This window comes from Rhipicephalus sanguineus, chromosome 2 (assembly GCF_013339695.2).
Source record: "Rhipicephalus sanguineus isolate Rsan-2018 chromosome 2, BIME_Rsan_1.4, whole genome shotgun sequence".
NCBI classification, from domain to species: domain Eukaryota; kingdom Metazoa; phylum Arthropoda; class Arachnida; order Ixodida; family Ixodidae; genus Rhipicephalus; species Rhipicephalus sanguineus.
In genome coordinates this window covers 15,144,272-15,166,772 of record NC_051177.1, presented here as the reverse complement: position 1 = coordinate 15,166,772, position 22,501 = coordinate 15,144,272, and the positions used below count along the sequence as shown (strand labels likewise).

General features: G+C 46.7%; 1 protein-coding gene across 3 annotated transcripts in view; it reads right to left on the bottom strand.

Annotated features, from left to right (window-relative positions):
• Positions 1-22,501, bottom strand: part of LOC119382446 (protein nervous wreck) — a 159,318-nt gene that overhangs the window by 76,247 nt on the left and 60,570 nt on the right. For all 3 annotated transcript variants that reach the window (XM_037650150.2, XM_037650151.2, XM_037650152.2), the window contains exons 11-13: positions 21,247-21,399; positions 19,959-20,039; positions 14,326-14,377 (exon numbers count right to left, since the gene is read on the bottom strand). In XM_037650150.2, the coding sequence (XP_037506078.1) occupies positions 14,326-14,377; positions 19,959-20,039; positions 21,247-21,399 (286 nt within the window). The remainder of the gene's footprint in view (positions 1-14,325; positions 14,378-19,958; positions 20,040-21,246; positions 21,400-22,501) is intronic.

The window sequence follows — 22,501 nt, the reverse complement described above, 5'->3', positions numbered from 1 at the left end:
GAAGTTTTCATAAGAGTGCATTATCAAAAAAAAAGTGCAGCAGTGCAGAAACGAAACCCCAGCTGATTACGCGCTGGCAACGCAAAAAAAAAAAAAAAAACTGTTTGTCGGAACACAGCAAAATATTTGCAAATTCATTGCAACGTTGGGAATATTAAGGAGACAAGAAATAAGAAATGAAACAATTAAGTAGTGATGTCAATAATTTTTGATTACCTATTTTCTACGTATCGCAAGATAAGATGCACCTTATCTACCGCACGCCGATTCGCCAGTGCGTTCGGCTGCTGGCGTTTCGAATCAAGACGTCGCGCACAACTTCCAATTACCGTACACACACAACTTCTATTACACAGATCAACCAATTGAACAGCAAGCATGGTGCACAAGCAAGCTATGCGTCAGCGATCAGCCGAAGGACGCAATGTTGAATGTTTTCGATGTTGTTCGATAACGTTCTCGAGTGCAGTGAACCTGAACACCGACTGCAAAGCTAGCGCAAACAGTCAAGATTCACCAAATGTCGAAGCAAATGGCATCTCGCACGATGTCACTGCGCTAATGCAACTATGTTTACAGCTCCGGACCTAGCGAACACACCCGGCCGTGCCACGAAAAGAGACCGATGAATTAGCCATGAAGAGAGTTCGCGAGCACATGGCAACATTCGCCGTACGTTTCATTAGTTACACCGCTAACCGCGCAGTCGATCCATACCTGTCGATGACTCGAAATCACTTCTAATATCCTCTTGAAGAAACACACACACATAATGCGGTTCCGCCGAGCGTAACACGGCACCGAGGCTAAAAGATCGGTCACTTATCAACACACGCTAGCAACACACCAGACGGTCTGGAAGGGAAATGGCCGCCGCCGCCCGATGTTGCCCGCGCGCAGCCTACCTTTGCGGTACTCTGATTTTCCAGTGACTCTAACTAGTTTATAATTGTTACAATACATAGCGCTGTGAGTATACGAGTAAAATTGCATATAACAACACTAGATGGCGGTATGGTTTTCTTGTAGTTGATGATGAAAGATGCGAGATGGCGCTGTCAGAAGCGCGTCGTGAAGCTGCGCGACGCCGCCGCCAAGATCCTGTCGTACGAGAGCGGGAGGCCGAAGCGTGTCGTCTGGCTGCGCGACGCCGCCGCCAAGACCCCAGCGTTCGAGAACGAGAGGCCCAAGCGGCACGGCAATGGCGCGAGGACCCTGCCGTACGAGAGCGCGAGGCCGAGGCGGCACGAGAACGGCGGCAAGAGGAATATGTACACGCTTTATGTGCAGTAAACGCCGTGCATCGTTCGCGAAGCCGGAGCACTTGCACGATCGCGTTCCGTTGGCTTTCGTTGGGCATGCTACCGACCGTTGGGCATGCTAGAACGCGAAGAGGAACGCGAAGAGGAACGCTACGCGCGTCGTGTCTTCCCTCTAGCCTTTAATTCTCACAGGGCGAGCGGGGAACGCGGTCCCTCTTGGCGCGCTTTCTGTTTCCCTCGGAGTCGCGCTCGCTCTTGGCGCGCTTTCTCTTTCGCTCGGGAGCGGACACTTTCCCTGCATTTCACCGATCACAAAGCGGTGATAATGAAGGGACCACGTAAACCAACAGTACAATAAAAGTTTGATGTTTAATATATACACGGTGTTTCACACTCCTTATATGGTGTACTGGGCGAATTTCACGGAAGAGTTTCACGGTTTACCGATGATTCCCTCCGGAGTTTCGCCCCACTCATCATCATTCACCCCGTGGATATGCTGTGATTTTTTTACTATAGACTATTCGATCGAGTTTTTCTTTACCTATCTTTTTCTAAACTCATTCGAAATATAAAACAATTTTATCTCTAAAATAAAGTGCCGCTCGTTTCATGGCCGATCCCCCGCAGTGGGTTGCGCCAGGTTGTCAAGGAACAACCAACCAACCAAGATGGAACTTGACACGATTCGAACGGCAGCTTGCTGATCGGCGGTTCGGGTCGCGGCGCCTTCAACCAGGCGTCCTGCAGCCATGCAGACCTGGTGAGCCTGATGTCACGCCATGAGCTGCTTCCCTCGACCGGGCGTCCTGCAGCTATGCGGACCTGAGTGCTGTACCGGACGTGAGGACCTATGGCCTGGGTGTTCGTGGCCTGCCACAAGAGGTTGTCCAGGTGACACGAGGTCGCAGGTACGAGTTCGTGCCTGTGACCGGCGACTGAGCTGTACTGCAGTGGCCTGGTGTCCTGCCGGCCTGCGGTTCGACCACTACTTCGTCACAGCCCGGTTAAGCCATCTTGGGGCGCTGGACGTCCGACTGCCTCGTGGAGCGTCCACGACGACAAACCTCACCGCAACGACTACGTACCGAAGAGTAAGACAGTTCATGTGTGTCTAGGCGCATAGGACTTCTAGACATCGCAGCGTGATTATCAGCGGTGTGTTGTTTGTAGAGCGTTTAACTTATCATGTGTTGTAATATACTCTGTGCTGTGTGCAAAAACACCCGACTGCCGTGTCAATTCATACGGATCCTGGGCCCACATTCATTCATGCATCACAGCCTACCGTGGACGTCGGAAATTCAAGCTACAGTCGCAAGAGGTTGCCGTGTTCATGACGCTAGATGTACCACAAGGTGCCCATGTTTTCATTAACAAAGCCGTCGCTTACGTCGATGTTGGCCGTGATGAAGTACGGCTTGCCGATGCTCGGGTAAATTGAGGCCGGCAGGCTAACCATGTCGCTGGCGTTCATGTTGGACACCTTGGTCAGGGCATCCCTGTGTACCTGCTCGTTCTTATAGCCAGTTGTGTTATCGCATGCGGGATGACAAAACACGTTGTCCGCAGCATCGAGGCAACGTGCGTTATAGCGGTAGACGTCCGCATTGCTGTAGTATAGCCGTATGCCGTCAGGGAACTTAGCGGCGGCTTCTTCGCTAGTCACAAAGCGGCTCTCAATCTGACGTCATCCTAGGTCAGCATGAGGCCGCCGCCCAGCCTCATATGAAATGAAGAGAACGCTGCGTCGTTCTGGTGGACCACGTGGGCGAGTAGATGGCAGTGAAGCGTCTTCCAGGGGTGTTCTGTCTTCGGCTCCCTCACTTGCCTGGCGTTTTGAATGTGTATGTTCGCCGTTAATGTATTAGTTGAGACTGTGAATCACCTGTGGCATATACCCGCATAACATGAACTGTGGTATGCGGGTATGTGCCACACGTGACTGAGGCAAAGGATTTCACGACGTACGCGCAGGTGTTTCGCATAATTCATGTCATGACCAGTGAATCATGTTCGTCATACACTGATCCCCTGCTTTACCAGTTTTGCAATATTAAAAGTTATGGAGACGACCAGGAGAACGCCCAGACGTAGGCGGCTAGATAGATAGATAGATAGATAGATAGATAGATAGATAGATAGATAGATAGATAGATAGATAGATAGATAGATAGATAGATAGATAGATAGATGGATAGATGGATAGATGGATAGATAGATAGATAGATAGATAGATAGATAGATAGGATGGATAGATAGATAGATAGATAGATAGATAGATAGATAGATAGATAGATAGATAGATAGATAGATAGATAGATAGATAGATAGATAGATAGATAGATAGATAGATAGATAGATAGATAGATAGATAGATAGATAGATAGATAGATAGATAGATAGATAGATAGATAGATAGATAGATAGATAGATAGATAGATAGATAGATAGATAGATAGATAGAGAAACGGCCAAAGTAAATGAGGTTCGCTAAGAAATAGAAATGCTTCGCATTTCACATTAATGATGAGGGTGGCACGAACGATATTGCATTGATACGCCTCGAGGTAAACGCACCATCGCTAATACAACCAGCACAGGGCAGGATGCATGGCATCTTTAATAATCCAGAAGAGCTTGTGTGGGGGCTAGTTAATAATCCGCCTGGCATGCCCTGCAACGGGCGAGTCTCCGCATAATGCGGAAGGCACGCTGCCGGGTTGGGAAGCCGAACGCCAATTCCGGCGGCGCCGCCTCCGCGTTGCGCATGCTGCGACGCTCAGTTCTTTTAGTTTTCTTTTTCAATGAGGTGGAGTGTGCCTACGGGCGCTTGCCTTTAATTAAAACCGTCTGCAGCCCGGTTCGAGTTGCGTGCTGTTCATTAATTAGGCCTCCCACGTGTTGTCAGCGGTCACGGCCCGTTCGCGGTGAGCTTTTGAAATGGATGCCCGCGAGCAGCTTGCACTGAGAACTAAAGTACACGTAACAAAATCGTGGACGCCGCGAAGATTAGAAAAGAGCCGCGCCTTTCTTGATCTTACCGGCTGTGTGGGTTTAGCAACGCGCCACCTTTTCACGGCTGCGCGAAGATGGCGGGAGGTTGCAGTAAGCGTGCACAGGTGTGAAGACAGCAACACCTCCTCGTACGTATTCCGGAAGAGTGATTGGGCAGCTTCGTTAAACGGGAGGCACTCCACATTCCATCTCGTTTATTGCCAAGGCAATGCAAGACAGTTTTGTTCCATCGCTGCGAAATTAGAGCCTTTGTTCCCTGTGTATGAATGCAGGGCGCGTTTCTTTGTTTGTTAAGGTAATACAGAGTTTTTAGAAAAATTCTATGACGCTGAGGCTCTTGCCATTTTCGCACACGAACTTTATGTCGAGGCGGAAATGCATTGCCGCAGCTAAAATAGCGTTGACGCGAATAATTAGCAAGAACGTCGTACGAGTGCTAAGATTACCTTGCTTTTCACACGGGAGCTTAAGTAAGTGTATAAGCGAGTCACTTTATCGTATAAATGTTTTCTAGCCCCATACACTATAAGAAAAAAAAATTACATGTTACTCTTTTCGGTGAGTCCTGTATTGCCACACATATAGCTCTATATGAAAAAAAAAAATACTAAACAAAAAAAAAACACATTGGCACTGTTTTAGAAAAATGTGCCTCCCGCAACTCTCCAAAGAGAGAATAAAGGTCAATAAAAGAGAGCGAACGCGTATTATTAAACAGAGTTCTGTACGTCGCAGCTCAGGACTCGTCAGAAAGAGTAGCAGGTACTCTTTCTTTCTTAGAGTTTACACCCCACCGCCCTTATGAAATGCATCTACTAATTGCCCGGAAGGAAAAGGAAAAGGGGGGTTCAATCTTTTTATTTTTAGAGCAAGTAATCCGAATAGAGGCGTCTCTTTCTAGGCGTGAAAGTTTACAGATGCTCGAGCGTTCTCAAAGGGCTCACTTCCGGGAAACTGGTTTATGTTGAGGATGACCTGCCACGCGAGGATCCAGAAACGCCGATGATGCGCTATTTATGAGCCTCTCAACCTCGAAGCAGGCGCCGTCAATGGTGCCGCATGTCACGTAGCTGCAGTTACTGCTTTTGTTGATACTGCCGCGGGCGCCCACAAGCAATGAGAGGGGCCGTCACCGTTGCTCAACACTGGCGGGTGCGTTGAACTCGAGAAGAGTACATTGGCCCGTACACTGCACGCCTCTGCCGTCAAAGGGTGAGCAGCAACGGTGTATTCGATTAAAAGGAAGGCCTGCTAGCCGGCGCATCGATCGGCCGATGCGGAATTTGGCGCCGGTCGTCGGCCGACCAACTTCACCTCGTTGTCGGGTGGCTGACGACGACGAGGTTTGACGGGTCTATTAGTGTTTTCTTTGTTCATGCAAAACTTTGGGCACTGGAGTAATTCATGAATGTCGTGCACAACATTGTTATCCTTAATATCGCTTTGAAAACTGTAATATTCAACGCGTGAATAGGCAGTTATTTAGCTTGAGTAACACTGTCCTTTAGTCTGAGCTGTATGTCGACCAATTCGATGAGGAAACGGCTGAACTGGATATGCGCCCTACCCTATATTACGTTTCGTCGCGGGGCACAATGTATTGCAGAACACAACGGTTTGCTGGAAAGGAATGAGCTGCGGTGCTCGATTACGACATTGAGGAACAAATGACAGCGCCCTGTGTTCGTATTCGAGAAGAGGCAACAGAAATGCGTCAGTGGTTTTGTAGCCTATAGCTTACGTTGAAGCATCTAGCGCCGCCAGCGTGCACTGACAAGACGTAATTTTAAAAGCGCATTTTGCTTTCGTTCTCGTTAAGCACGAAGAAATGCAGCCCACTTATTGCATTGTAAAGGCGCGCCTCCTAGAATCAACATTACGTAGCGACGATTATGAACAGTTGTTTCCAAAAAGCATAGGGTCGCATGGAACGCTTGGCCAAAGAACTTTTATTGTTTGCTTTATAATTTATTTTCCTCCTTGGCTTGCTTGCTTACCTCTCGCGTGTTCATCTCCACTTGTTTTCTTTTTTTTTATCTCAAAGCAGCGGAGGTGCCTCGACCTTTGCTGTCATGTGCAGAGAAGGAGCTAGCATTTCAGCAGAATATATATCTCGGCACCACAGGCGGGGGGGGGGGGGGCAGTGTCAGAAAGAACCGCGCGAAATCTGCAGACGCTGTTCCGATGCCCTCGCTGTCGGCCATTACAGAGTAGACGGTCGACATCAAACGGCACAGACGGCAGGTCCGGTCGCCTACCGTGATCAATCACTGTCTACCGGCGCTTGTCAACAGCAAAGGAACTGTGCGGGCCACATGTTTGCCCCAGCGGTTGCGTACAGCGGGCTGAAAGTTTCAGCCACTGCTGGATTCAGAAAGTGACAAGATTTATTATTTTCATGCAACCGCTCGTGTTTGCCAACATCACATAAGCTTTGTTTCAGAACATAATTCGCATCGTGACAAACCAATGAATATGAAGAAAGGAAGACTTATTACACGAGGTTCAATTATATAAGAACCATTAACTTCTCCTTCATTGGTCTTCATTAGGCCTGCGGATTGAACAAAGCTGCGCATAAAACGCGATGCATACCCGTTGTAAGCAGCGTTTTCCGTCATTTGGACTCTGAAATACGAGATTTTTTCTGAATCCTTGCGTCGGTTATGGAGTTAAATATCGTTACATTATCAAGAAACCAATTGGCATGACACAACGACATCATTCTATGCAAGAAATAATGCAATTTTTACTATACATTTAAGCTTCGTCATACGCGTTCATTTTCAGCACTATGGGTAGCTGGAACAACGGTATTAAAGGTCTCGAATTTCACCAAGCGGACTGGCAATAAGTGTTTTAGGTCGCCGGCGCGCACAGACAGTGCGATATAGCGAAAAAGAAAATCAAGGCAATGACGTAGTTCTTTCACCGTTGTCTACACCTTGACCCTGCAAGTTCCTTCCTCGTGCACGGAACTATAGGAAGAGAGCGTCAGAATGCTGCCTGGTCCACTCAGCCACACGCGAGGCACATCCGATTGTAAACTGTGCCGTTCCGTACCGTGCCTCCAAACAGCGATCGGCGTCCGTCAACTGCGGTGATGGCACACGGCGCGCCTGGCAATATTCCACGCTCCCTATCGGCCAATGAGGGGTTGATGCACACAAAGATTCTTCTCGGGCAGCCAATGGCCAGCTCGACAGAGCTATGTGACAAACCAAACCAATCGTGGGGGATAAACTTGGTTGTAGCGCGGCAAAGGACACGGACACCAGAACGACGACACACAGCGCTGTGTGTTGTCGTACGCTTCTTTCTGGTGTCCTTAGCCGCGCTACAACCAAGTTTAAAGGGACTGTCTACCGTCCGTCATCGCGTTTCTATTTTGTACCGCAATAGAAAGCGCACTGTCTGAAGTGTCCAACCTAGCAGCGGTTTCTCCGGAAAGCGAGTAGAAATTTTTAAAACAGAATTTTCCGATCTGTGTTCGGTCTTCTTCCATTGGCGTGAAACATGCCCACAACACTGGTTGGTGGACGCGATGACGATTGTAGTGCCGGTAAAAATTAAAACCTAAAGCACATGTGATTTCTGAGGGATTACTTTATTTTCGCTGAACCCTATTGTAATGAATGTAACAGTCGTTTTCAGTGCGCTATCGGTTAACTGAAGCCTTATTATACGATTACAGAACACTTGTTTTGCTGTAATCGCAGTCTATGTGTTTATTTTAGCACTGCTGCTGCAATCCAAGCCAAGTCGATTCATCAACAAGAGACAATAAATGCGCACTTTCACACCGCAGCACATGTGAGACATCCTAACAACAATACAGCGGCACAGTACGACCAGCGCAGAGAGCCGCATGGCATAGCGCATGAGTTGAAGTAGACGAAACCGAAGACGGCGCCGCAAGCAGCGCCACCGGGCGCCTTTTTGGATGCGTGAGAAAAAAATAGCAAAAATTACTCTCTCACGCAACCGAAAGGTGGCTCAAGTGCGTAAAATCCAATTTCATGTTATATATGTTTGTTTTTAAGCAAAATGAGTCTAGCTGCGAGGATTTCTTGTCATACCAGTAGATTGAACAACATCGCCGTTACGTGACGCTAGCGGTCATTCTTTCGCGATTTTCAACACCAAATTAAAAATATAATTCTTTTCTTATGGGGCAAAGGCATGCTCGTTGCCGCCGATGTGACGAACGATCTTCTCGTTTTCACCACAATCAGAAAAATGTTTTCCGAGCGGTAGACAGTCCCTTTAAGAAAATGACCCACTACCAACAAGCGTGCACTTATCAACCCTTAGCGGGGGGTAAAAACGGTTTTGCTTTACAGAATCATTCGGACGTACAAACAGTACAACTACTCCGATATTTGGGAGTTTTAGCTTCAACGTATACTTCTTTACGTTACCGTGTTACCGGATACTGGATGGAATCTGCGCATGCGCGAACCTTTAGGGAACGTAAACGTTCCCGGAACGTGAACAACTCGCCGGATAGGCTTTACGTTCACAACCCTATCACGCAAATCCACCTTCGTTCGTGGCTACTCGCGACATCCGCTTCGCGGTGACTCCAGCCGCCGAGTCAAAATGAGCCGAAGTGCGAGCGCCACTTACGATCACCTTATTTCAGCCGGATTACTGAGGCTAGAGCGACCTAGAATACCGAATCCGCAAACGTTTTTCCGAGAAATGAAAAAAAATTATAAGCTATGCAGAGTGTCACGCACTATATGGCATCGACGTACGAGGAGCTTTTGTTAAAAGGGTCCTGCAACACTTTTTCAGCATCGTCAGAAAGTTCTGCCGATCGGTAGTCGAGGCTCCTGAGAACACGCGAGCCAAACGTTATAGCGCAGCACGCGGCCTGGAATTTACAATGAATGCTCAAAATCAGCTAGAAATCGCTTCCTCTTCGCTCTACAAATGATGCCATATACCCAAATTACTGCGCCATAGACCCAAAGTCAACGGCCGTTGGTTGATTTGAGCATCGTGAGCTGCATAGTGACCGTGCCCACCGCGGGATGCCGCCACGCGCGGGCGATCGCGCTCGCGATGAAAGTAAGCCACGCGTTCGAAGAAAAAATATATATATGAGAAAGTGCTCAAGATTTTGACGCACGCTGACGAAGGGCCGCATCTTCTTGCCCCCTCGTCACGCCCCTCCCTGCGTAGCAGACAGCGCGCTCGCTGTCACGAAAGGAGAGAGGAAACGCTTAAAGCGTGCAGGAAATTCCTGTAACTCCGCTCGAACTTGACGGATTCTAAAAATTTTTGCGGCGGTAGATTTGTGAGGCAGTAAGCTCTTTGAATGAAGCCATTACATGATTACTTGGAAAAGTGTTTCAGGGTCCCTTTAAGTCAGCATAACGACAAGAGACGAGCCGCAGATTTCAGTGAATGCCGTGTATTTCAGGCATCACGGTAAAAAAGGGCAGAACAATTGGTAGTATTATTCAATATTGGAATGGTATTGAATCACGGGAAACAGAGTACTAGACTTTTCAGAACCTCGCGATGCTATAGCTTAGCGGCTTAGGCCTAGCTCGCGGGAAATTTTCGTCCAGAGTGGCCGCACTTCGATAGGGGTGAAGTGAAAGGCATTCGTGCATATTATATTTAGGTGGACGTTAAAGCACCCCAGGTGGCCAAAATTAATCAAGAGTTTTCAACTACGGCGTTACGGCTTGCCTCCTAGACATATTGTGGTTTTGGCTCTTAAAACTACTGAAGTTATAAATTTTTAAACCCTCCACAGCGCCCAGCTATACCAGAAGTATGATGCGATCTTCGGCGACTAATCCGTTCCGAAACACCTGCACTAATCGCGACAATCGCTGACACATTGCTTTTTCTCTTACTCTGCTCATCCTAAATTGTGTGATTATGTTGCACCAGCTGTACGTGTCACGGGAAAGCTGGCAATCTCAGCGATAAGACTGGATAATATCTGTCAACTGCGCTTATGACGTAAACGAAAACTAGCATGCGCGTGTGCCCTTGTGCAGAGAGCTACGAATCCGCCGCAATGGCACACACTGGTTACGGTGCTCGGCTGCCGGCCCGAGGGTCGCGGGATCAAATCCGGGCCGCAGCGGCCGCGTTTCGGCGGAGGTGAAACACTCGAGGTCCGTGCACTTAGATTTAGGTGGTCTAAATATCCGGAAACCTCCACTATGGCGTCCCTGATAATCATATCGTGGTTTTGGGACGTAAAACTCCAACAGTTATTATTATTAAAGCGAAAGCCTTAGATGTCTTATCAAACGCGGAAATTGACCGTCGGCGGCGTCGGCGTCAACACGAGTGATGCAAAGAAATCATCATCACGTGGTGACGTCCCCATATGGCGACATCGTGACGTCACAAATCGCCAGGATTGGCGACGTCATCATAGTCGCTTGGTCAAAAGTGGTCGATCTCACGGAGGCAGTGGAAAACCACGTTAGGTGCAGAAGTGTCTCGGAAGGGAGGGGGGAAGGATCCATACATCGACTAAAAAGAAAAAGAAGATGGCGTCCGCCTTTGAGTCATGCTAAATGAATGCATAAGGAACCTTGTGAGTTTGTATTCATTCTCACCAAAAAGCTGCAAGTCATTTTTCTAAAGTATGTTCTACTTGGTAAAACAGAAACATCATCTGAGATACGCGGTCCGGAGAGCCTGGGAGGGTCTGCAAACGTAGCTCAAGATGGAGCGCTACGAGAACTTTGCCAGAACGGTGAAAGCAAAGCCTTAAAGCGCAGTTGTGTGGCAGAGGATGAAGATCGCGACCGTGTCGCTAATCTACGGAAGCGGTTAGTACCGGGAGAAATGGAGCTCCGCGGTGAATTCCTTTGCTGCTTCAAGAACATCGTAGCCGAGAACGACTCCATACAGTGAAGGAATCATACGAGACAGCACATGTCGCATAATTGCTGCTTTTTGCGCATTTTGAAAGAGCCTTCGGAAAAATTCCCTACGGAAACTCGCGGGACATTTCTCATTGACGTCGAAAAGCGATCAACGTTCGTTTCTCACGTGGAGTACCTGGTTAGAAAGCAAGTTAGGCGGATAAAAACAAACGTAACCTTCCTTAGACTTTGATGGCACCTCCTACAGCTTCTGTTCAGTGAAGAGCTTAAAGCACAACAGCAGACAGCACGCAGAAGAGCGTGCATATTTCGAAGCTAAGCTGATATAACAGACCGATCCCTTTACAAGTGTATAGGCGAGCTTGATGTCAGCCTAACTTGTAAAACATCGCACGCCAAAGCCTAAAATAGGTTTTGTCGCGTGCATGAAAACAATGTAAACCGTGGATGAAGATGCTTCATCAGCACATTTCTACTAGGGTTATACGAACCGCGTAACCTTTCTATTTATAGACTATTTTACAGACAGGTTTCGGTGCCGCCATGCTGGGCTGTTAACCTTGCCGCGTTTTATCTTGAACAACTAAGCGAACAGTGTTATGGTGGTCGTATGCACATGAAGACTGTTGGGTTGGTGCGTGCGGCGTTTCCTGACTGTATAGGTTCGCGTCAGGGGATACAAAAATAAGAAAACATTCGTTTAACAGCCCATGATGGCGGCGCCCATATGCCTTACGTAACATACTCTATACGCGTATTATTTTTTAAGCGGTCCACCAGCTCATGCTTGAGATCCGCGGAGAAACTTCGGACTCAGTGAGAGGTTTGCAGAGTGCGGACGCCACATCGAAGGGGGCAAAAAAGAACAAGAAAATGCAGTTCTAAAGTTAAGGTTCCTTTCAGGTTCTTTGGCAGCCGATGAGAATTGGCGATGGTCGTGGAGAATCTCAATGTAACGAGATCACCGATTGCCTTCGAATCTTGACCAAGAACACACACGCTGACTGCGTTGCGGAAACCTGCCCGGTCGTAAAAGCGACGCAGTCGACTTTAAAGAGCAGTCAATCCATGTGGCGCAATGACTCTCGTGTCTGCCCGCCGAGGATGCGATAAGGCCCTCCACTCGCCCCGTACTTGTCCTGCCTCGACACTCGGAGACCGCTGTTTGTTTGACATTGGGGCAAATCTGAGAGGTTTGTCAGCGACTGCCATTTAAGGTACGGAGCGGAATTCTTTGCCGACTGAATGGGTAAGCACTGTCAAAGAGAACGGGTCACTTTCCGACAAGACACGATCTGTTTCCGCCAATGCGTTCAACCTTCCTGACATTTCTCGTGCTTGTTTTTTTTTTGTTTTTTTAGGATCACGAGTGGCAATTTTACAACGCAGAGGTCTCTTCAGGGCTTTCTTATTCGACGCTATCAAAGTGAGAAAGAAATATGTTATCGAGCTTGGACTGAAAATTTTCAGAATCAACTTGGGGTTTGCCACACCGATAAGACGAACCCTTATGCGGAGGAGGGTTTTTACGACAGACCAACCACAGGTGTGCCTGCACCGCTGTGGCAAGCGCAAAAGTTGTTCAACTACCACACTGGCTGAGACTTTGCATCTTTCTGCGGATTCATGGCATTTTTGATATTGACATTTCTTGTCTGCTTTATATGCAGTGTTTTTGTTTTGTTTTTTGTTTTCCTGTTGTTTTGTTTTTTGTAACATGAAGTTCTGTGTATGGGATGGTTTTTGCTTTCAACTGCCTTTTCAAATTCCTTCGCTGTTTCCTCGTATTTAGGGGCACTGGCTCTGTCAAGCTGTCTATTACAGCTTTTTCTGCAGCTCCCCTGTCCATGTATTTTCTTTAGGCAGAAATATTATTATTATTATTATTATTATTATTATTATCATTGTTATTATTATTATTATTATTATTATTATTATTATTATTATTATTATTATTATTATATTATTATTATTATTATTATTATTATCATCATTATTATTATTATCGATGACTGATGTGTCTTGCAAGTTATCGTTATAACAGTTTCCTTTGATAATACCCCTATACTAGTAAAATTATGGCCTCAGTGCCTTCTTTAGTTACTCCCTTTCAGGTCTTCGTTAGTTTTATACAACTATTTTGTTTCTTTCACGCGTGCTATGAAACAAAAACGATGGTGATGCATCAAACAATGATGCAAGCATAAAGCGATTGGAAAAACTTATAATATTATGCGGTGTTCTCTTAAGTTGAGGCACGGAAAAGAACAGTCGTGGATTGCTTTTCTGTGATATGATCGGCGTGTCGGTTGTATAATAAAAGCATTGCATATAGTGACAAACGAGGGAGTGTATTCGGGCTGGCATGAAAATGCAGCGTTATCTATCGCGGTCCAATCAGTAGCGAAGAAAAAAAGCGACAGCTGCTGCCCACTAGAGCGTGCGAGTTAATTGTGACGACTGTGTTCTTCCACGCGGGCACGAAACTCATTGGCATTCGCGGTGGGAGTCCGTATTTTGCTCTGCATTTTTTTTTTTGTTGCTTCTAGGCATGTTCTCGCGAAAGCGTTCTTTTTTTTCTCGTACGAACGAACGCACACACGCAAGCGTGCACGATGGCGCGATTCTAGGAAATGTAGAAGGCTGCAGTGAAGACGGCGTTCAGGTTCTCAGAAAGAAAAAGACAACATTTTTCCTTTCCTATCCGTCTTTCTTGTTAGTGGAGTACTAATGTTTTCCGCGGCGCCATCTGTTGAGCGGCTGCGGTAACGTCTGATGTTTGTGGGAACCGCGCAGCCATCAATCTCGATACTTTCAGCTCTTCCATATCCGGCGACCTCTCCCTCGTCTCGGGGTGCGTCCGACGGGAGAACGAACGGGTTTCACGCTGCGAATACATTCGCGTTTTTCTTTCTTTCGGAAGGCACTCTGGCTGCCGCTGTTCGAGTCACGTTTTCTCCGCAGCCTTCATCGGGCCAGCCTCGGTAACCAGGCCACAGTCGGCACGCGGCTTATCTCTGCAAAAGTGTAGCGTTCTCTTCTCTGCTCTGCAGTGCCCACGTTGGAAGCGCTCTTTGAGAGACCGCAGATGGAAAAACGCAGAAGTAAACGAGCGATAATACAAAGGCGAACGCACGAAAGAAGCCCGGTGAATTGAGTAAGAAATGTATACCCACCTCCACCTTCTCTCAAGGCTTCCAAACGTGCCTCGGCTTTCAATTTGCTTGTCTGCAAGAAAGAAAAATAATATTCGAGCGTCAAGGAATATACCTGTCTCCAATGAGCCCCAGTAAATTGTATGGGGATCCCTCAAGGTTAAATGTAAGGGGAAAGGAAGAAGCTCAAGACAAAAGGAAGCGAGACAGTCGAGCAGGAAATATCCGTAGAAAAGTTCATTGCTTGCGAAAATGGGTCTTCGCAGCTGTTTCAAATATTTACTTTTGCCTCGCTTATTCTCACTTCTTGGTAATATTTTTACGCGCTTATCTTTCAGAATGCAGTATCGAGAAACATGTTTTCAATCGAGCTTCGGGCAGAATATTCCACGCGAGGTACGCAGAATTTAAAATGATGAAAAAACTCTCTAATCACACAGAAGCACAGATAGGTGGGCGAGTTGGTTTTGGTTCGTAATAAAGGGGAAAAAGGGCAGCGCTAGAACGAATATAAAGGACGAGATGAAAACAGGACATGCGCTGTACTTACAGCTGAATTGAAAGACGTCCCTTATATCGTCGCAAAAAATTGTCACAAAAGGTGCAAAGCGAACAGCATCGTGATAACAGCAGGGACATAGCCTTTTTGGAAAACATATAGTACAGCAAAAAACTAAATGCGATATGTCACTGTACTATACACGTGCAGATGAGGTAGTCAAACGTGAAAGGATGACAGAGGGCTGGCTGACGCATTTGTCTTTTAATCTGGTGATGTGAAATGCTTCAATTAATTCTCTTGTTGTTTTAATGTGATGTCTTAAGCTAGCTATATTGGTTAGCTCGTCATTTATTTAGCGTGCATTGTTCGTTAGGCCACTGCTGCTAATGATGCTAAAAGATTACAGTTGCATTAGTTCTTGGTGTACTGATTGCACTGAAATAAGGACTTACTGTTGTAACAAGGGGGCTGCTCGGGCGGGATAGTGCAGCGTACTTGACAAGGAAAAGCATTTTCAGTGCGCAGAATACTTGAAGGAAAGAAGCTCTGTGCCGTCTTGTTCCTTCTTTCCTGCAAACATACTGCGCACTGAAAAAGGTTTTCCTTGTCAAGTGCTTACTATTGTATTGTGTTCGTGAAAAGCTGTGAGCAATATTATGAAAGCTCCTTTAATTATAATAATACAAGGACACGGACGGAATAGGGAGGGCTGACAACTACCACCTAAATAAAGGGGCACAACGCCTGCCCGCTCCTTCGGAAGGGCTAAGCATAGGGGAAAGGAAGACAGGAGTAAAGAAAGGGTAAGGAAAAACAAATAACACAGACAGGGACACAAATAAGTAGTCACAGGAAAAATGTTTATAAACACGAGGCCTTTCAGAAAACAAAAATCAGTCAAATGAAGGCTCAACCTGTTGGTATTGTGTAAATATTATACTTCTTCTGTTGACAGCTCGTTAACACTTGTGACATTTTATGGCTATCGCTTGAGCTCACTCGGTCGAAGGTATAAAACAAACATGCGCGAGAAATACAATGCACCCGTAGCTTCGCATCGCCAACTTCGAAGATCTTTCAGCGCGCCATGGAATGCCCATTAAAAAGTAGCATTTCAAAAGGAGGAGACCGGTCGAAGCATTCTGCCTTTATTCAAATTCGTGCAAGAAGCAGGAATGGTTTTGTGAGAAAACCGTTTGGCAAAAGGGAATTAAATTTGTTGCTTTCGAGAGAAAAAAAATAATTCTAGTGCAGCCAAGGAACCACAACGTTATTTGTTGACTAGATATTTTTGTAATCTTCAAAATCGGTAAGTTTGAAAAAAAAAATTGATGAAAAAAAAACTGGTGCATTAACACCAGATAATGCACCAAGTACGGGCGAAAAAAAAGCACCGAAGTCTGAGCAACGTGCCAGTTATCCCGTGTAATATAATAATATCTGTAATTTTACGAGCCAAAACCACGGTATGATTATGAGGCACGCCGTAGCTGAGAGCTCCGGAAATTTCGGCAATGACATCGCCTCCACCGCCTTCGCCTCTATCGAAATGAGACCGCGGCGGCAGGCATCGAACCTACGACTTTCAGCTTAGCAGCCGAGCACCGTAACCACTGTACCTCCGAGGTGGACAGTTAGCCCGCGTAAGCACCTTAGTTCATATAATGCAGTTCTTTAAGCTTCGTTGGTTCCAACATCACAAACGAACTAATAATATATGTAATGTAGTTGACAGATTAAAGACATTGTTCTTATTCCTGCGTTACAGAGTTGAAAACACCATACATTGCTACAGTATTTTTTTTTTTTTTTTGCGCCTGCTACTTTGCCAAGCTTTCACTTTCTTCTTGAAACGCAGTAAACTGCATCTAAATGATCCGCCCACCTAGTGATCTAAACGAGGGCGCCAATTCTGCCCCATATCTTCAGACAGACAGACCTTTCCTGTCATTTTTTTTAATGCGCAGGGCTGCTCATGTTGTTTGATGACAATAGCGGCAGCGGTATGTTTCGTTCAGAAAAGCGCCTGCTCCCCGCCCATACACCCCCGGAGACCAATGGCAGGCCGTTGTGACAAGCACGTGGTGGCTTCATCTTTTTCTGCATCCATTGCGGAGCTTGTTTCTGTCGGACTCGACCTGATGGAGAAACCTGCGCACGCCTATGGCCGTGCTTACGGCGTAATCAAAAGAAGTCTTTGAGGAGAAAACGAAAAGCCTAAATTCACAAGGCTTTTTTACCGCAAATACTACGTGCGATCACTTAGTCATTATCGCTAATGATATATCAGGGATCGCTGCTAATGTTTTCTTACGATCGATTCTTCATGAGAACCCTTTCGTTCATGCATACTATAGCTGTTTCTGTTTCTTTTCATTAAATGTTTTTAATAAACAATGCCGCCGCCGGTACCAAAAATATCGACAAGTGCGCATATATCGGCACCCAATCATTCCAAGTAGCGAGTACAACTAAACCAACAAATATAATGCTTTAGTGAAGCGTAGCCAGAAATCTTTTTCGGGGAGGGGAGGGAGGGATGTGTTCCACCATACTTTATGCATGCCCGTGCGTGCGTTTGTATGTGTGCGTGTATACATACACATGCGAACATAAAAAATTTCGGAGGGGTGTGGTTAAACCAAAATACTCTCCCCCCCCCCCCCCCCCCTGCCTAAGCCAGTGATGCAAAATATGGAACAAAATATGTCCGTGCGCTCAAAACGGAACTGAATCTGAATATAACTTGAACAGTAAAATTCCAGTGCCCCTTAGCCTACGCGAAGCGCTTTCCAAGTGTCTTCGTACATGTACGCAAGAACACGTACCAATGAATGGAGAAAGTGCAAGATTTGTGGAATGTTCTGCAAAGCATAACAGGAATGAGACCACCACAGGTGGGACATGGCTGTCAGGCATCCCGTGTTTAAGCACATGTCGCTGTGTTGCAGTTGCGACCGGTACAAAATTAATATAAAAAGCACGGACATTTCTTGCCGTTTCACTGGCGTAGCCAGGGGAGTTCGGGGTGTTAAGCCCCGCCCCCCTCCCCCGAAAATTTTCAATTTTGCATATATATTTATACAAGCTCACATATAAACACACGCACGAACATGCATAAAGGATGGTTAAACCCCCTCCGCCCTTCCCCTCGAAAAAATTTCTGGCTACGCTATACTGTCTCTTTTCATCTTAGAATGATGATTCATCCGCTTTAAAACGGCGTGGTTACCGGCAGTCACCTAGCGTTTTGCTTTACAATCATGTATTGTGCCATTCGTTACATCTTAGCATCCTGTCTATGTGTTTCTTGTTTTTCTTCGTACAAGCCCCCGTTTTTTATGACGTACTGTTGTCTACACCTGCAAGGACTTCTGTAATATTCTAAGCGTCTCTTGCTTACACCCACTACTGGATGGATGAATGGATGGATGCTTTGAGAGTCCCCTTTATAACGGGGCGGTGACAACTTAGAAGTGTGCCATCAGGCTCGACAAATAAAAAACTTTTTCGTTTTTTTTTATGTTGGCTTAATACCTGCACTTCCACTAAATCTATCTTGCCACAAAAGAAAAAAAAACGTAAATTCACAGCCCAGTTCTTTGTCCTCTACGGCAGAATGTCCTTATTTTTCCCACTATTTATTTTTGTCCTTTCTCTCAAGATGAATGCAAATAGCGTGAAAAAACGTAAGACTAGACGAAGAAGGCTACATCACAGTCTAACGTTTTTTCGCGCTATTTGCATTCATCATGAATTACCAACTCGCCCAACAATCAATCCTTCTTTCTCTCAAATTTTCTGCCCACAATGCTCTAACCGTCTGTCAATTATTTAAACCGCGGGTATGTTCAGCTTTCAGTTGTTGTCCCTAAAATCACTGAGAGCGCGCATAGGGCGGCATCTGGCGGGATTGCGACAAAACATGTTTGACGCGGACCTTGACAGTAGTTTTCGCAGCCGAACAGCGCAGTAGAGGGGGTGAGCCGTCCTACACGAGTTTTACGAACCAGGCTTGCATCAGAAGGAACAATGAGGTGTTACGGCATGTACAAGAAAACGTTGCACCAGTTCATTAAATACCACAGATAAGTAGCGTGTTCAGCTTTTGTGCCAATTAGGATCTGACATATCAGCGCTACAAATAAAAGAAGCTGTGTACTATATCAGCAAAGCAGTTGCGAAAGGCAGTCGTCACATCAAGGCCAGGCGAATAACAGAACAGGCTGTTCATGGCATAAGGCGAACTTAAAGCGACACCAAAAAAAAAAAAAGGAAAAAACAAAAACGAACACAACGCTGCGTGAATCTGTGTTCCTGTCATGCAAGTTTAACACATAGCGATGCCACTCACTGAAAACTTATGCAGCAGTTTTGTGGGATAAGCACAAGCAGAACATGAATCAGACACACTGTAGTACCAACTGTGTTTTATCTTCTTCGTTTGTCGGCTCCTTATTCCCAGATAATGCTATACCAACGAGTCCAACGTGCAACATTGTGCAGCAAGTACAAGAGAAGTAGCATACACCAAAGCAGCTACAGTGTACTTGCACGTAAGCGAAGAACTCAGTGCCAATGCCCTTCAACCGTTAAGGCAATTATTTCCACGTCTTAGTATTTCAAATGATGTTTAATAATGCAATTGTCCGATTTTCCTGTAGCTAGTCGCGTAGGCACGCAGGATGTTCTTTTTCGCGTTTTATTTTCACGGGTCTGGATAGTTCGTGGGCTCAGCTGGGTGCTACCAAAATTGAGCAAAGCATACGTACTGACAAGCAGCTGAAAAAATATTTCACGCGAATGTTAACTCTGAGGTTTGAAATTTTACAATAATTATCACTCAAAATGTTATTGCATGAACTGTGACTGAAATGGACCGATCGACTCATTATGAACAGTAAGCAATAGAGAAACATTAAATTAGCTTTTTTTTATTCATATATCTTAATTGACAACAATACAACAGCGCGTATGGAGATATACATCAAGCAAGTTGTGCAAAATTTAAAACTATTCTGCAGGCAAGTTCGCGGCCGAGATTTTACGGGGAAGTAGTGTAATTCGCAACAGTTGGATCATGTTGAACAATCACAATAAGAGAGCTAAAGAAACACGACCCTGGTGTGTTCAGGTAAGCCACAGCACTCACCTCTGCTTTGCGGATGCTGTTTCTAATGTCTTCGAGTTTCTGCTCGACGTCCTCCTGTTCACCGGTTGATGACTCCATGGTCTGGGCAGCCAATACAGCAGCGGGCATTGTTGCGCCAAAAATATGCAGCCTTCAGTTACACAGAGACTGGTACCACATAGACTCGTAGAGATTACTTCTCATGCTTTCAATGACTTACGTAATGTTGAAAGGCAAGTCTGTTTTCGCCAATAATTGTAGCAGCAATTTGTGCTATTCACGTGCTCGCGGGGACGTTCACGTACGTTTCGCAAGAACCGTGTAGCTGCAAAAATGTGCCATGTATATCCTCGAAGCGTGCACGATTACGCGTTCGTCCTGTAGTACCGAAGCGCTACGTTTTCAGAGTACTGAGGACAAAGTATGCGAGCTACAATCACCACTGCTGCCGTTATAAAAACCACATCAAGTTAATGTTTACACGGTGAATAAATGAATAAACTTTAATAAAAGTCCCAGGCGGGGGGGAAGAGGGGATTAACTCCTGTCCCGTCCCACCCTCCGTCGATGATGATGGCGTCAGGTGACGGCTCCAAGTCCTTCGACCCGGGCGTCATCTTCGGCTTGCCGGACGGCCCAAAGTTGGTCGGTCAGCTTCTCGCTGGTGAGTGCCGCCTCCCAGCGGCAGCGACGCCGACGCAGCCGATCCGCAGCAGTGACCAAAGCCGCGACGGCTGCCGGCGCCTGCCCTCGCGCGGTGGTAGCAGCAACGATTGCTCCCGGAGTTCCTAAGTGAGCGGCGGCAGCGACAGTAACTCTCCCGGCACATTCCCAAGGCATGTGCCGCAGGCGTAGGATCGCCGGGCTGGGGTAAGTGTCTCTTTGTAGTAACCTCCAAGTTACGGCGTGTCTTTTGTTTAATTGGCACAAATAATTTCTTATCGCTCTCTGGCTGCGGCAGTAAACTTATTCATGCGGTTGTGAAAGTTTGACAGTGTGTTCTACAGCTTAGACTTAGTCGCTCTGATACAAGATTGTGCCGCACTTACCTCGTCGCCAGCAACATGGGCTGCGAGTCCGCTCTTTACTAGCGTGCGGTTATAACAACTCGGCGTAACGTGTCTTGTTCGTTAGGCGATCGTGCGTTTGTATTCACAAACTGCGCCTTTCCACTTGTGTTCTGTCTACCACGTTCTAAATTATTAGGGAGCACATAATGCCATTCTAAACAACTAGTCTAGCAAACGTTCTTGACAAGCGTTTCTGCATTAGTAATGGGCAACAATGTTTTGCGGAGCAGGCACCGAACCTTTTCTCCCTTGGCGATTTGGCCGAGCAGCCTGTTGAGCTCCTTGTTGGCGTCGCGCAGTGTGCGGCATTCTTTCATGTAGGCCGAAGCCCACTTCTTGGCCTCCTTGCCCAGGCAGATGTCAGCGTGGTGCTCCGTGCAGATGGTGCGCACCTGCGGCAGCAACGACACTGTTAGAACTGTCGGCACTGCCAGACCCCGGAGCAAAGCCGGCCGATGGAAACACAACGTGCGGTTAGGTTCAATGAACAGTATTTTTCTCAAAGGTGGCATCCTCGGCGAGTTAGATTTAAGCGGTTAGTTGACGTCACGTCCCGTGGTGTCGCTGCCGGTTGTCATTACGCAAGTATACCGACAGCGGCACCATGGCACATGACATGAAGAACTGACCCGCTTAAAACTAACCAAGGTTAACAGGGCTCCTTCGACAAAAATAAATCCCCCTACCGAAACGTCGGCCAGGCTGTCTGAGGCACTTTCTCCTGTTCATTCAGCCTTGCATATTGAAAACACTTTCTTACTCGACTCATCGCAGCGTGTTCGACCAACTATACCTGTTTTTCGGTGCTTCGGGCGACGCTTTCATCAACGCCAGCTACCGTCCTCGTTCATTAAGCGCTGTGTATTCAAATGGAGCTTTGATGAAAGTTTGCTCAGTCTGCTTTATAATCAACGCAAATACTCGTTACATTGCTGGAGCTGCCACGAGGCCACTCAACATGCCTACGTTAAGAAAAAGCAAGGCGAGGGCAAAAGAAGGAAGCGTCCAGTCCAAGCATAGAATTAGGGTAACGTGCGGCCGAAAAGTAGCCATTCACTGAACAAAATATAATGGGCTATTGCACCCACAGTCGATACTGCAGAAAACTACTACAGCATTGCTGTAGTAGTTTCATGCAGTGTTATGACACAACGGGACGTTGCCTGCCGAACGAATCTCTCTTGCGGTTTGGTTTTCTTTCGCTGGTAATCTTGCCTTCGTTGTGATGCTCCGTATCTTCGTCCTAGACCTTGCGTCCACCCTTATCCGTTGCCCCGCGAGCGAGACGACGTTTCGGGTTTCTGCCGGTCTAGGAGCTCGAGGACGTGCTGGACGACGGCCCTTTGAGTCTCGAGGTCTGTGCTGGTAATCTTATTGCCGATCTTGTCTGGCACCTTGATGTCTTGGGTGTTGGGTGCGGGAGGCGAGCATTCCCAGAGTATATGGCCCTGGGTGGCCCGTGCCTTCTTACACCGTTGGCACGTGTCCGTGTGA